The 16640-nt window shown below is 35.6% G+C and overlaps 1 protein-coding gene across 1 annotated transcript; it reads left to right on the top strand.

Annotated features, from left to right (window-relative positions):
• The first annotated feature begins 1384 nt into the window (after nucleotides 1-1384).
• Nucleotides 1385-10561, top strand: ASPN (asporin). The gene is made up of 7 exons (XM_009636647.1): nucleotides 1385-1634; nucleotides 3508-3620; nucleotides 5629-5842; nucleotides 6222-6332; nucleotides 8190-8283; nucleotides 9733-9871; nucleotides 10364-10561. The coding sequence occupies exons 1-7, from the start codon at nucleotides 1385-1387 to the stop codon at nucleotides 10559-10561; spliced, it is 1119 nt and encodes a 372-aa protein (XP_009634942.1).
• The last annotated feature ends 6079 nt before the right edge of the window (nucleotides 10562-16640 follow it).

Here is a 16640-nt window from a genome sequence, read left to right as displayed (position 1 = left end):
GGACTATTTGGTCAATCAAATAATCTCTAGAATAAAACCAGAGTATGTAGAAAATATCTAAGGGTTTTAATCTTCATTACCCAGGTAATGTGCTATACTGTCGTTGATGACTGGTCTCCTGGTTTTCCCAGTCAGGTGTGGCTGGAAGAAACCTGGTAAAATCAGAACTCAGAGAAGCAGAATGAAATTGAACAAATAGCTGTAATGTTTTCAGAATCTGCCATATTTTTCTGGAGACAAATCTACTTTATAAGTCCTTCATAACTTGTGTATTCTTCTCAAAAACATCAGAAAAAAATAATTGTATCTATCTGACACGGGATTTTTTGCTTTGAAGGTACCCTAACTGATCCGACATCTTTCTGTCTTCCAGACTGAAGGATCTTTAACTACACAAGAAGGATACGTTCACGTTACAGGTAATCTAGAAAGCTGGTGGGGTTTAGGGCATTAAATTCAAGCACATTTCAAGCTCCTTTCAGCTGGCTGCCTAGCTATCATGTACAGGCCCTAGGACAACAAAGCTAGGTTGAAAAAAAAAATATTTATTGAAAAAAATAAGCACATAGAAGCATTGGTTTCCAGCTTTTTTCTGTCTGTAATTTGTTATTGATTTCAAATTACACAGATTCATAACCTGCAAGCCCTTGTCAGAGAAAAGAGCCCTCATCAAATAAAAGTCGCATACAAATGTGCTTGCATTAAAATACAGAGGTGAACTTCTCTCAATAGCAATAATATATGAATGACTGGGATTTGGGTAAAGCCATTGTCAGGACTGAAAACTTATCTGTTACTCCAGATTAGACTAAGAAGTGTTTAATTGGAAGTGTTCAAGGGATAGAACAAGTGTTTTGGGAGTATCCTGATGAGTGCATTTTATATATTGCTAATAAAGTACTTCCCAATTTTCTAGATACAAGCAATGCACATAAGCCCATGTATCCCATTATAAAATATACTTTTTCATTAAGAAAGAATAAACTAAATCCAATTCCAAGTTCTGGTAAAATTTGCTACAAAAATTACACTTCAAAGCCTGAAGCATATGATGATACTATTTTTTAAACTCAACTGAAAACTTTGATATGGCATTAATGTCTGATGAATTAATATTTTAGTAGCATTTATTATAACATAATTTTATAATAATACAAATATATTTTAAAGAGGATTTTTAGTATTCTTCATCTTCATCTTCATATAGTAATTAAACCTCAATATTCATAAGAGACCATTTTTCAGGACCACAGACTGTAGCAGTGAGTGAAGTAAATAGTTCAATACCTTTATCTGCTGTTTCATATTCACTGATTCTTGTGTTTGGGTTTTTTTTTGTTTATTTACTTTCCTTTTCAAGATTGGCTGTCCTGATTAAGAAGATATGAAAGAATACACGCTCCTTCTCTTCTTGGCTTTGTGCTCTGCCAAATCTCTCACTGGTCCTTCATATCTTTCACTAAAGAATATGATGCTCCAAGATATGGAAGATGATGATGATGATGATGACTACGATGACAATTCTCTATTTCCAACCACTGAACCAATTATACCACTAATTCCTTTTGATCTATTCCCAGTATGTCCCTTTGGATGCCAGTGCTATGTGAGAGTGGTCCATTGTTCTGACCTAGGTAAGAATGAGTTTGTGCGTCTGTTCTCCACTGGACTCTCCTTTGGAGGATTTGCCTTTTAAAAGATTAATTCTACAGCTCCCATACATTGCACACATTCACATATTCCTATACTTGTCATTTTCAAAAGGAGTGTACGTGTTTTTCAGTTAGGCTTACAAACTGTATGTAATTCATGTCCAGCAACTAATTTGTGTCCAGCACTTTTTACAACACGTTTCCCCAGTTTATGTGCATCAGTTTAGAAAATTAATAAACTGCTATAGCCACCTTCCATTAGCAATGACTTCCACTGATAACAGCATAGAATGGAAAGGCATTTATAATATGTAACAAATAACTGTAAAGCTATTTAACTGAATAGTTTATCCACTAAGAGAACAATCATAGAATGCAAAAATGCGTATATTTACATTTTAGATTACACTTTCTCCTGTTTTGTTTACTTCCACGAAGTTATAGCCAAACAGAAGAGCACAAATGTTTGCTGTATCTTCTGTTTGCATTAGACAAGCTCTTAGTCCCCTCTCTCAAAAAAGACTAGGGCTAAAGCAGTACTTAATTTGCAATGGCAAAGCAACAGGTCAAATGACAAGAAAACATAACAAAGGAAAAAGAGGCCATAAATAAACCACAAAGAAATTTAATGTGAGCACATAAATGGGATACAAACTATTTGCTCAGCTTATCTTCCAGTAAAGTGTGCTTCACTGGTAACATTTTAACTGATGACAAATCTGCTACTGTCACTGTTGCACATACACGCTAGTCCCTAAATACGAATTCAATATTTATCTCTCCAATTTGAATTAGTGTTCATTGAAGTTTTCCCATGATTCAAGGTAATCAAAGGACTATGCTCCTGCCACTAGCACAGTGATGACAACATTCATTCTCATCACAGCACTGCCACCATCCTAAACTTAATCCTAGACTCCTCATGTCTTAGAAACATTGAGTCAATACATAAATTGCTGGGTTTTTTTTAAATGTGTCATTATTAAAGAATCAAAATAAGCTTTTGCTGATAGCAATAAGCTGTGGTTTTAGCATCTGGCTTACAGATTGCAAACCCCTTAAGTTCACACATAAGAAAAAACCCTATTAAAAAACTTAATCTTTAAATAACTGTAACCTATTAATTGTGGAATAATTGTTAACAAACTGGACCAGCATTTAGCATTTGATGCATCAGCATTTCCACTGAAAACAAGTTACTATCCCTTGTTAGCCTCTAGATCCTGATTCAGGATCTCAGATGGCATGAACTGAAGCGGTTTTGTAACTCAACAGTGAACTGGATCGGGGGATTTATACAACTGGTGATTAAGTACCTCCTGTCCACTTTTACTAGGAATACATTTCTCAGCCCTGGTGTTATCTGTATGTCTATATAAGCAACGGTGCTGGGGCAAGGGATAAGGGCAGTGTAGAGTTAGAAAGGAGCATCCAAGCACTGAGCAGAGGTCCTTTAAAGCCACTGCAACAGCCCTGCTCCTCCATACAGGAGCACAGCCCCAGATCTTCCGAGGGCTGCCTTGTCCAGGGACTTGAGCAGCTTCCCTGTAGGACAACCTGTGCTCTGAGGCTCCTTATTTCACAGACACAGCAAGCACCCCATTCAAGTCTATCACGGTCGATGGTAGAAGCATTACCTCTTGAAACTATCCACATGTTTTTGTCATACATTCTTACATAATTAGTTCCTCTCATTATCAAATATTCCCTTCTATCCTTTGCGTTGTGGCTGTTCAGATTTTCTTTCCAATCATAATAATCAACAATCTTACTGTGTTTTGCTGTTCAGTAGTTAACTTCTTTCGACTTATATATAGGAATGTAATGTTTCTGTTTATCTCACATACTTAAATAGGTTTGACATCAATACCTCGCAACATTCCACCAGATACTCGTATGATTGACCTTCAAAACAACAAAATTAAAGAGGTCAAGGAAAACGATCTCAAAGGACTCACATCACTTTATGTAAGCTTGCTATTTTCCAAGTTTGAAATCTACTTTAGCAATCTGAAATATTTTGATACTTTTAAAATACAAATGGTATTTTTCTTCTCCAACAGTATCCATAAAAATAGTCTAACACCTGCTCATTTGACTGCTCCCACATAGTAAGAAGCAAATTTCTTTGAGCTTTAAGAATTATGTTAATTTCTACAGCTTCCAGAAAATGTACTACGTGTATCTCACCAAAAAGACCCTCAATATTTATTCGGTCCTTAGCATGCACAGAAACACTCCCTACAATTTAAAAGCTGCAAGACCAGTGCTCCTTTTTTATCTGCTTAGCTGTAAAATAGAAGAAAGGACTTAATCTCACAGGAGAACTAGAATGTTATTTTCTGAGGGTATTTTCAAAAGCATACAGCATACAACTGACACATATGCCACTGAAACTAATGTTACAAATCTAATTGACTTGAACAGAAAACAGACCAACACTGAATAACTGAAAGTCATGTGCTTCATTACTATTTTATAACATGCTCAAGTACGCACGTAGAGACAGGCTTTAAAATAAGTATCACTGGCAACTGATAAATCTAGATATTTACAGTACCCCATAATCCCTTTTTATCATGAGTCTCAGAGGCCTGGAAAAGTAGATTAAATCTGTTTTGGAATACTTATTTCCATAACATGCCACTCTAGATCCAGTGCTAACAAATACTGACAATTTTAAAAATGTCATGTAAAAATGACAAATCTGTTCCAAAAGTTATAGCAAATTACCAACACATCCTATTCCACATTAGAAAGACATGAAGCACACATTAAACTAACATAAAACAAATCCTCTTCAGTCATTTACCGGATCTAAGAGTTTATGAATGAGCTTGTTAATTATTATGGGTTAAGCTAGCCTGAGTACAGAATGGTCTTACAAGCAGGTTAGGGGTAAGCACACTAACTCTGGTTTATATTCCGTATAAAAGATCTTACAGAAACTAACCTCCAATGACCAAGAAAGTCACTGGAATACATCGGCAATTGCCACATCATATATTAGAGTGACCACTTAATTACGTGATAACTGAAAACTCTTGAGCTGTTTTGATTTATCTCATTAGTTAATTTGCAGCAAGGCCTAACAAAATTTTTACTGAAAAGAAAGTTTACTTTATATGGGTACTAGTCTACTTAGCAAAGGCACAGATGGCAACTTGGATTATGAAGGAGCATTTCCTGTTTATTTCCTTAAGCTACCCCCATTTTTTCTGGGAAACAAAGATTAATTCTGTTTTGCTCTACTTTTTTCTCCACAATTCCAGAGAACAGATGACTTACCAACAGCTCAAAGAAGTAAAAAGGAACAAAAATGAATGGTCTAGATATGAAAATGCAGAGATGTGATTTGACATGCAAAATAATTTCAAATAAGTCATAACACATAGTAACCAAGAACAAAAAATTGTCACAGAAAAGGCCTACTGTACTCTACAGTCAAGAGAAAGACTTAAATTCACAAGCGTTGAAAAATTATGGCACAGAAGATATAAATTCATGTGTGTGTATATAAGTTGTATACAGACATTAACTTTTAAGAAATTCAGATTTAAAACCTGACTTTTATTTTGCAGCATTATTCTGAAATTCTGAGTTTTGAGAATTTGCCTGCATTAAGGAACAACAACAATAAAAAAGAATGTAACCTCCATACAATCCCACAAAATATATGAAGACAAACATATTGTTTTGCCAATTCTTCTCATTATCATTGGTACCTTGTCAGCTATGACTAGTTTTTCTCTACCTTCTTGTGGATGCTCCAGCTTCCAGGTTCTTTTTTGCTTTTCACAATCAAGTAAAATGCCCATAAGATACATAAATTGCCAAAAGTTTGGTATGATGGAAAAAGAAAATATTTTAAGTACTTCATTGTTAAATTAGATATCAAATCCATTACTTAAAATTCATAAGCATAATGTTCTATATAGAGAAATTTTCTTCACCTTGCTGTTCCCATATTTCATAGGCACTGGCTTTGAACAACAATAAAATATCCAAGATCCATCCAAAAGCCTTTCAACCAACAAAGAAGCTACGACGATTGTATTTGTCCCATAACCAGCTAACTGAGATTCCAACAAATCTACCAAAAACTTTAGCAGAGCTCAGAATTCATGCAAATAAGGTGAAGAAAATCCACAAGGACGTATTTAAAGGAATGAAGTCTCTACATGTTTTAGGTAAGTCCTATCAAGTAGAAGAGAAAATGTCTTTAGCAAAAATGTAACATACTCTATATGATTTTCATTCAAACGTTTTCTCAATGTGCAATTTCCTCTAAAGAGATACCTATGCTGTGGAAATGATTTTTCACAATTTCATTTCTATGTGAGGTTGCTACATAGGTCAGGTTTCGGGTAACCCTGCAAGCCAAGTTAGACAGTCTTTATTCACTGAAAGCTGTGACTTCCACCCCTCAGAATAGGTAATCAAAGCTAAACAAAAATTAATGCTTAGAACATCAGAAGTCATAAACAGACTAAGTTATAAACAGCTGATTTCACTGAACATATACAAAATTCCTATGCCATGAATACTTTTTTTTCCCCCCCTGGACAGAAATGAGTGCAAATCCTCTAAACAATGATGGAATAGAGCCAGGGGCTTTTGAAGGAGTAAATATCTATCATATAAGAATCGCAGAAGCTAAACTAACTTCAATTCCTAAAGGTATGCTTTGTTTTACCTTTTCTATCTTACCTATACCAGTATACTCCTAAATAAAATGCTTTAACTTCTATATGATTATAAAAATGTTCATAAATTGTTTTATATTGTTCATTACTACTAAACCACCTCCTACATTATTTTTCTTTTTGTACTTAGTATCCAACTCTACATCTCAAAAGCGTGCATGCGCGTGCACACACGCTCACTCTCCAGCCCCCTCCCTGCCTTCTCCTTGCCAGGCAGCCCAGGGTCATCCAGAGACTCTTCTCAGGAGCAACAGCGTGAATAAAATGATAATAAGATGTCACTTCACATCCTTCCCATCGGCCTCCCAAAAATTCTTACAAATGACAAACCCCCTGATATTTGATCTGGTTCATAAGGGTTACAGAATTCCCACTTCCTTTATGCATTTAAAATTAATCATATAAAACAATTAACTTGTGATTTGGAGGTAGAAATAAATTAAAACACCAAATTTATAAATCACTGACCTCCACAAAGACAAAAGTAGTACAGAAGAACTCAGTACAACGCTCTACCTGCATTTTCTGTGGTATTTTACGTGGTATTTTACTGAATTCTCATGGTTTTCAACGGCTCAAAACTGCGAGCTAATAGAAAAAGAGGGGAAACAAAGCAAAATATGATATGTTGTATCATTAATTAACTTACAGGGAAACTAAATGTTGGCCCCGCAATATTTATTTCTGGATCATTCAGATAAAGAACTTGTTTCTTATTAAATTTAATCTGTTCTTGTAGACAGATACATATGCCAAAGCATCCTTGTAGAAGAGAACACTAAAAAAAGACCCAACAACAAACAAAACCAACTCACCTCAATTGTTCAGATAATTTTAAGATCAGAAATATCTGTCTGCCTATGGTGACACACCCTGACACAAAAAGACAGACTTTCTTCTAGTATTATCATAACACCATCTCCTGTCATTTAGCACAAAAAACCATGCCTACAATGATTCAGATTTTGTCTTTGTTACAGAGAAATCTCCTATAAGGAAACACAGCATGAGATCCAATATGTGGTGTCAAATACATGAACAAATCATAAACAAACAGGATTTCATGGTGAACACATTCTACACTAATGGAAACTAAGTTTCTACATCCTTCTATCTGCAAATGTTATAATGACAAGAAAAGATTTTTTAAAAGATCTAACTTACAAAATGCACTTAAAATCTAAAATGGACACATGGGTAGTCTTCCCTCTTAACACTGTTACTCAGACACAAGCAGCACCCGGGGGGGAGTTGTAAACTGGAGTGTAAACTGGAAAGAAGCCCAAATACACAAACACCAAAGCATGTCAACTGGCATAAAGACAGACTGTAAAGCACACCACTGTAAGTAAGTACATTTACAGTACATTACAGTAAGTAATGCTACAACAAATCACAATGGCCATGGGAGCAGTACTCTCCTAAGCCATATTTAGCAACAGAAGTACGTGGTTTGTCTCGCTTGGTGTCAGGGTGCCACCTAGACAGATGCTAGTAAAACTGAACATAAGATCAGCAAATAGAGATTCAAACTTGTGACTATCTTTCTCTGCCCTCACTAAAAGGGTACTGTAAAAAAGATTCTCCATCTCCTGGTCCACTCACCAACAGTTCTGAGGATTTTATTTTTTAAAAAAAGTAACCCACTTTTATCTAATACCCATTTCTTTGATGCAGACAACTCCCCACCCTCACCCCCGCAACCCCCCACCCCCAAGATTCTTCACCCAATCCTAAACACAAAGGAAAGAAGCTGTTTGGAACATAATGTGTATTCCAACAAAAATAAATTGGCTTATTTTTCTCATACTGTGCATTTGTTTTTCATCAGAATTGCCCTCCAGCCTACTAGAACTTCACTTAGATGACAATAAGATCACAACGATCGAACTTGAAGATTTTAACCGGTATAAAGACCTTCAAAGGTAAAATTCTCACGCAGAATGCTTTTATTTGATAAAAGGTCAGACCTGGCAGGATCTCTTATTTGATGCTTCTCTTGCTAATGGGAGAAAAGGCAATTAAAAATTTTAAGTTTTAGTAAGAAATGCTGTAAATAAGACCAAACTATAAAAAAAACCCAAAACGAACACTAGCCTTGTTATTACATGTCTTGCCTACAGTTCACAACAGAAGTGTATGTTAAGACCAGCATCCAATTACAAAATGTAACCATCATAAATTTCTACCTCATGACACCTGGGTGTTGTATAATATAGCATGGCTTTTATATAATATCTCGTAATGTGCTAGTAGTAATATGTCTCAATTAAGCATTGCACATATTTCTCATACTTGGAATACATGAACCTTTGCAGCCACATTATTTATCAACAGTATTCAGTATTTTTCTCTAGCCTGTTAACCATCAGGCCCAGGCATTTTAACTCCTTGGTCACTCATCTCACAAATCACCCCCCAAAATGAATTATACAGAAACACCAACTGATTTTTGGTTTAGGAACAGATTGCCTTTCTTGCAACTAAATTTCTAGGATTTAAGAGTCATAACAGCTTTTTAATTCCAGAGAAGGCCTAAGCATACTGGAAGGAGACACTTCATACATGCCACAAAGAAAAATATAAAAGGATGGCAGAAAAAGGGAAATTTAAGTCTTGTTTATACAAACACATGGGAAAACTGGTAAATTATAAGAGAAGATACATTCACCTCCCGAAAACTAGCCTGAGAGAAATACAGTAGCTGGTAAAGGAAACAACTTGTTAACTGTTTCCAAATGTGATGGGGTTTAAGAAAAAGAAAACGTGCATGTTTCTGAGGCATTATCACTGATGTAGGACAAAAGAAGGAAGTTCTTTCTGTAAAGCTCAGTTAACTACTCTGAAAATATGGCTGAGAAGCACTGAATTTTGGATTTGGTAATAGAAACTAGTATCAAAGAGGAACTACTGAACCAACTTCAGTTTCTGAAGAAATCAAGAAAGAAAGGAGAAAAAGGGAATTGCAGGATGCGTGGAAAGAGCAATTCCAACCTGACCTGTTTCTTTACAAGACTTGCACTTCTTTGGCTATTTATTAGAACAACACTTTTTATTACTGTGAGTATACTTTGTAGCTATACTACTTTATTTATTTTACAAGCAGATTGGTTGATGTTTACCATTTTAACTCTTGCCACTTAATGTAGAAAAACTGCATGCAAAACTGGGCAATTGCTCACATCAGGCTAGCTATTGTCCTTTAAGTGGACACTAAATTAAGAAGAAAAAAATTTTTTTATATCAATGGTGGGTTTTTTTTCTATCAGAGTCCTGTGTATTTCAATCTTTAAAAAACCAACCAACCAACCAATGATCTTCAATGCTGCTGTGAATCTCAATTTTTAATCAGGTGTTTCTTGTATTATTTCTAGGCTAGGCCTTGGGAATAATAAAATCAAAGATGTGGAAAATGGAAGCTTTGCCAACATACCAAGTATACGTGAAATCCACCTTGAAAAAAATAAGCTCAAGAAAGTTCCTCCTGGATTACCTGAACTGAAATATCTTCAGGTCATATATAAAATTTAATAGAAATTAAATTTAGTAGGTGTAATTACAAGTTGTTTGACTTTCACACTGCCACACCGATTAGGATATAAATAAAAAGCATAATTAACTGTCACATATATTTTGACATGACTCTGAAATTTATTAAATCACTGAAAAATTGCATTATGGGAGAATATAATACTGCATCATTATAATTCTTACTATAAGAGAATATAAAACTGCATTTTATGATAATGTTCCATAAGAATAGAACCAAATTATTCTGACAACACACTGATAAAATACCATGTAACTTTCTTTTGTGAGTGAGAATGTGGCAGGAGGGATAAATTTTTTAAAGATTTAACACAAATTTTTAATTCCTGTCACTATTAAGGTTTGCACCCAACTGATCTTATAGCAAGCCTCACTTATCTGTATGCCAATGGATGTTTAGATATTTTTCCCATTTACATACTAACTATTATATTTTCCTGTTTCTTATTGCTGCAGGTAGTCTTCCTTCATTCTAATCATATTGCAAAACTGGGAGTGAATGATTTCTGTCCAACAGGAAGGAGAAAGAAGAAAGCATTATACAGTGGCATAAGCCTCTTCAATAATCCCGTAAAGTACCAGGAGATTCAGCCTTCAACTTTCCGTTGCATTTTAGCCAGAAACAGTGTGCAACTTGGAAATTTCCTCAAGTGATACTGAAGATGGTCATTTCAAAAAGCAACTTGTTCAAATCAGTTCTACAATACTTGAAATTTGCAGAAAAATGCTAGTTTTACACTACTTAACCAGTTTACAAAGTATTTACTATTTCAGAGATAATTAGAAACAGTATGTTAGTAGGATCTATTGTATTATTGGACAGTGTTCAACCTACGTTTGAATAATTCAAACAAAAGCCTTTGTGTCTTATGAAAGGACTCTTGGAAGTGGAACTGGAAACTGTATTTGAAGTTTCCTATTATAGATGTTAAATTCTTTACCTAAATCACATAATTTTGGCATATTCTTTCTTTCAAATAAATTCTAAAAATCAAGTGGAAGTGACTTTTTCCACAGTAAGGACCTTCTCCCTCTGCCAAAAAGTGTTGTAAATAAAGGTGCAAAAAAAAAAAATTAACAGACTTCAAGGACAACTTCTTGTGCCATTTTTGACAATCAGCAAAGATGCAATAAAAAGGTATGGTATCATGAGGTCTTTTGTCTATAAACTATAACATATTTTTATAATCTATTGAGATAAAGGAGAGTTTCATATCAAGAACTAACCTGCAAAAAACTTTTAAAAGTTTTTGGTATATTTTCTTGCAACTTTAAGAGGGAAATGTCCTTCAATGTTTTGCTATCACTATAATTTGATGCATTTTGAACATTAAAAAGTAGGATTCAAGATGTATCATATGCTTCAAGCTTAATAGGAATTATTATTAAACTCCCTTTAGGCCAGCACAAACATTTTCTTTTATCTATAACAACTGTAATCATGTTTTTCATTTAATTTTTCCTCTTATATTTTGACATCACACGGGTGTAAGAATCCCTCATTAATGTAAGTACCTTAAAATTGCTGAAGGCAAGCAGATAGCTGGAACTCAACTACCCTGACTCCTTATGTAGGTCAGTACATAGAATTCTCAATACTGACAGTACTGTATAAAATGGATATTTTATATATCTATTGAGTGTATATTTGCTATTGGGATTCAAAATAAATTAAATAAAGAATACTTGCATTTGTATACTTGATTACACATTCAGAGATTATAACTAAACACCTTTCTGACTCTTCTCTAGATATTTTCTCTATTCCTCCTTTTTCCAAATCTACATGCCTTGTGGATCATTTATCACTGCTGTTCTTCACAACATTAAAAATTCAACACTTTATTTGAAGCAGCTACAGGAAATTACACAAACTAGTAGAAGAAAATACTACATAGAAATCAAGCAATTCCCAGTCTCTCAGCCTGTCTACCACCTCCCTAAGTACACTAAGCAATAAGCATAAAGTCTAAAGTCTGATTTTTTTTATCTGCTTGGTCTCTTTGTATTTAACATTTTCTTAGTGTTGAGACCCAAAACCACATGGGGAGAGGAGGGAGAGTGGGCCAGGGGAGGCTTTTACTGAAGAACAGTTTTGGCAAACAGAAATTCTGTAAAACACTTCAAGGCAGAATAAAAACAAAACAGAACACTAAACCCACACAAAACCCAAAACAATTCTGAAGGTCACCAAGCATCTTTCTATTCCTGGTTTCTGAAGATGTTTCTAAGGCACGCATTTCCTAGCAAATAACATGAGAAAAGCAGTAATCAGTGCTGAAAATAGTAGTTAAAGAGTATATTCTTCAACAATTGATCTAGTTAATATCATGGACTTCTTTAGCTGTAGCTATGTCATCATGCATAAAGAGCTATGATGTCTAAACACAGACCGGTGTTAGAAGACAAGCGTGATGTATATAAAGGAAAAAAGGCAATACCTTCAGCAGATTTTTTTCCACTAGGAAGTTAGTTACTACACCCATAAGAAAGACAGAACTGTTCATAGAGGGAATGCATACCAGCTTTTACTGCAATTCCGCATTCCCAGTGAAGACACAATCTGAGCCTCTTTATATGTTGCACTTCAAATAAATCTAACAGTAACAAATCTGATAAAGCTACAGAGGGAAACAGCCAACTCTTTAAGCCACCTCTACAAGATTTATGTGCAGCATGGAAGAACCTTGAAAAGAGCAAGGGCAGAAATAAGTAACTGAGAACGAAACAGCCTAGTAACATAAAGAATAACACACCACATATACTAGTCATTCACCCTAGAGTAAATCATCATCAGACAAAATCTTTACATTCGTACTCAGGCAGGAACAGCTACTACTTCATGGTAACAGCTCAAGTGCACATTTATACCCTCTGGGAAATACCAACCTTCTCTTAATGATAGGCTACGTACACTGCCTTATACTACCATAAACAGCTCCTAACCCATACCACAGAGACAAAGCATTGTCCATAACAACTGTCCAAGAAGAAAGAGAAGACTTGAAATAAATGCCCATTCTTATCTAGCAACAGCTAAAAAGCTGAAGTCCTTAATGTTACACAAAAGGTTCATTGCTTATAAAGTTTGCTATTGAAAAGACAGAGGAATGGCAAATAAAGGATGAGGCAGGAAAATTTGTAGATGACTAGAGAGTAATCAAGAGCCAAAAAATATCTGAGGGACTTCTAGAGGTCAAGTAGCAACATAAAAGCAAAAAGAAGGCCAATCCTAAAGAAGGTTAAGAATGAAAAACGGAAGGAAAATTTCCAAATCTTTGATCTTTGTAGAACATTAAGTTAACAGTTTTCACCTTGAGTAAGTGGGGTAGACTTCAATCAAATCTTCAGCTGAAAGCACAAAGAGCAAGTACAATGCTAGTAAACAGAATAGAATCAGTAACAGAAAAATCATTACATTTCTATAAATCACTAGTTTAAATATCTCCTTAAACACTCATGCTATACTATTTACACCAATTCAGCAATGACAACATAAATAGAAAAGCAGATTCAAATTCTGCATCTTAACTAAAAGAATAAACTCACAGTAATACAATACATTCTTCTACACTAATTTAAGTTATAAGGATTAAAAGTAGGACAATTCAACCAACCCACTGCTAATAAACCTACTCAGCTGCAAGCAGGTCTTGAGAGCAATTACCTGTATTCTCTGTAAATCTTACTAACTGCATCTTGCGTAAGATTTCCAAACATAACAAAGGCCCACAGGTGACTAGGTAGCCACATGAAAAAATAAAATCTCTCTTGCTTTTGTTCAAACCTCCTGTGTTCCTGTGACTGACCACCAGGCACATACAGGAAAAATGGCCACTGGGCTTTTTGGTCTCCTAAGGCAAGGAGTTTTGGCTGAGGCTAGTTAATGAGCCTAATAAAGGCTCCAGAAACTGTACTCAGTCTTGGACCTCATCTGAAACTTTCCTTGGGGCCTGACTTTAGCAGGGTAGTCCTAGTCCCTGGAAAGCATGGTTAATACTTTCTACACCTAAGAATTATTTACAGGCACTCTTGTAAGAGTTTCACCAAATTTTAGGTCCACTGTTGAAGTCAATATAATGTGAAAGCTTTGGAAAAATGTAGCAGAGTCCTAAGAGGCAGAAGACTATGTAGTCTTGATCTCATCCTTCCAAAGCCTTAAAAACTCTCCTGCCTTCTCTTCTTTCCTCTTTGTTATGCATTCCGACTGAGAAACTCTTTCTACAGTCAGCATCCATGGATACATATAACATTCATAGAAAAAACTGCAACACTGTTTTGAAGATCCTACCTCCACTCACACACTTAGTAACTAAAGATTTTAGTCAACTGCTTAGCTTTTCATCTTCAAGGCAAATACAGCTAGCTTTGAAGTTTGAAAAAGTTTTTCTGTGACTGAAGCTACATTTGCAATTTTGCATTAAGGCGGGTATGTATCAAATGGCTCATTCTAACTGTAGGAGTTATTTTTACAGAAAAGACAGTAATTTCCTATGTCACGTCACATAAATTCAATGGATATCGCGTCACATAAATTCATAGGATGTCTGTCACCAATGAGAAAAAAATATGTTCAATGACCCTTCACTATTTTCAGATATCATTCTTCAGCTAGCATTTGTGGGTAATAGTAACTAATAATTTACACACCTTGTACCTCTGGCATACTTTAACATAAACCCAAGTGCATGTCACAATGACATATAGGCATTACAATATAAAATGTGCCTTATGGACAGCAATGAAACTAACAGAATAATAGTTAACTAATGATAATACACTAGTATTCAACAGTCTTTCCATAGAACAAGGCAGTTCAGTATCAGCAGATGGGGAGAAAAACTGTCAGGAAATCAATCCACCTTTACATTCTCCACAGATGTTATGGAAAAAGGAAAGAGGGAGAAAGAGATTTGATAGAAATCCTTCTAAGTCTTATGCTACTTATTCCTTGTACAAGTAACTACATTCCTCTAATAAGGAAATTAACATTTATCGCATCTAAGCTTTCCAAACTTTAATAGCCTTCTCTCTTCCAAAAAATCTGTCAGGTCCCTACAAGACGACAATTAACAAATTTCACCAGAGGATGGCAGCCTATTGTTACCAGTAGAAGAAAAAGTAATTCTAAAGAATATATTACAAATACTGTTATTGCACAGTAATAGCTCGGTAAACTTCACAAACACTGATTAAGCAGAGTAGCCTATTTGAGAACTAAAGTACTATTTGAATACTTCTGAAGACTTAGTTCTATGTCCTGCTCTATACCATTAACTTGCCAAAGAATGAAATAACCTCATCTCTCCAAGTCTTCTCCCTGCATCTTTCCCCAATATCACCCTATTTAATGCAGTACTTTAGAACACAGCAATACAAAAAATACAGAAGTTACACAACATTAGTAGACAAATAACAACAAACTTGAGATACTGAAAGAATATAAGACACTATCAAATCTTCCACCATCAGCTATGACAAGTGCATACCATGTAAATCAAAATGTACATTCAATAAACTGGGATGTCTTTCCTATCCATATTGAAAAGCCAAACAAATAAAAACAAAATTTTGAAGCATCAAACCACTTCAGTTTGAGATATGTTTGTTCTGCAAGACACCTAATAAAGAACAGTTTTGTAAAGATACCTACGCCATGCAACCCTCAATCTTCGATTACAAAATCCCATTTCACCTCATATCCTTAATGATATTAGTCCCAATGCAGTATCTTCTTCGTTTCCTAGATTTCTTTCACAGCAATATATCCATAGGTTAGAAGTATGGGTTCAGAATCAACTACTTGGTTGTCTGCAGACTAGTGTATGAAACTCACAGATCACCTAGGTGCTTTCTCTTGCTGCTGAACAAGTTAAAGGTGAAGTGGTGTTGATTTTTCTTTCTTTTCCCTGTATCAATAGTGTCCTCCTCCTCTGCCCAGCTGCCAATTGACACAAAACCTGCAGGAATTCAGTGTATATGGCAAACTGGCTAACAGTGTCCACTATGCTCAGAAGTGTCAGGAACCAGAAAAGGACAGATGGACAGAGAAAGAGCATGGCTATTTGGATATCACTATATGTCCCTATTTAAAAAAAAAAAAAAAAAGTTGTAAAATCATAAAAGCACAATGAAGTATGGGCTGGATGAGCAGACAGTGAGGTGGATTGAAAACTGGCTGAACGGCAGGGATCAGAAGGTGGCAACCTATAGTGAATTCTGGTTGGAGGCCAGTAACCAGCAGCGTACCCCAGGGGTCAATACTAGCTCCAATCTCCATTAATGATCTGGATGATACAGCAGATTACCCTCAGCAATTTCACTGATGGCACAAAAGTGGAAGGAGCAACTGATATGCCAGAGGGTTATGCTGCCATTGAGGGACCTTGACAGGCTGGAGAAATTGGCCAACAGGAAATCATACAGTTCAAAGGGAAGTCGAAAGCCTTGTAGCTAGGGAGGAATAACCCCATGCATTGGTAAATTCTGGGCAACCCAGAAAGCAGCTTTACCCGAAAGGACCTGGGGATCCTGGTGAACAACAAGTTGAGTGTGAGCTAGCAACGTGCCCTTGCGGCAAGAAGGCTAACAGTATCCTGCACTGCTTTAGAAGGATAAGGACAATCCCTTCATTCCCAGCATTGCTGTTAGTTATTCCATGAACAAGGAAGCTACAGAAGCCTGGATTCCTATGGGTTTGAGTCTTACAATGCTCAGGTTCTTCCAGCTTGTC

The sequence above is a fragment of the Egretta garzetta genome, unplaced genomic scaffold (genome assembly GCF_000687185.1).
Source record: "Egretta garzetta isolate BGI_Z169 unplaced genomic scaffold, ASM68718v1 scaffold553, whole genome shotgun sequence".
Taxonomy (NCBI): Eukaryota; Metazoa; Chordata; class Aves; order Pelecaniformes; family Ardeidae; genus Egretta; species Egretta garzetta.
This window is presented reverse-complemented; position numbering and strand designations above follow the sequence as displayed.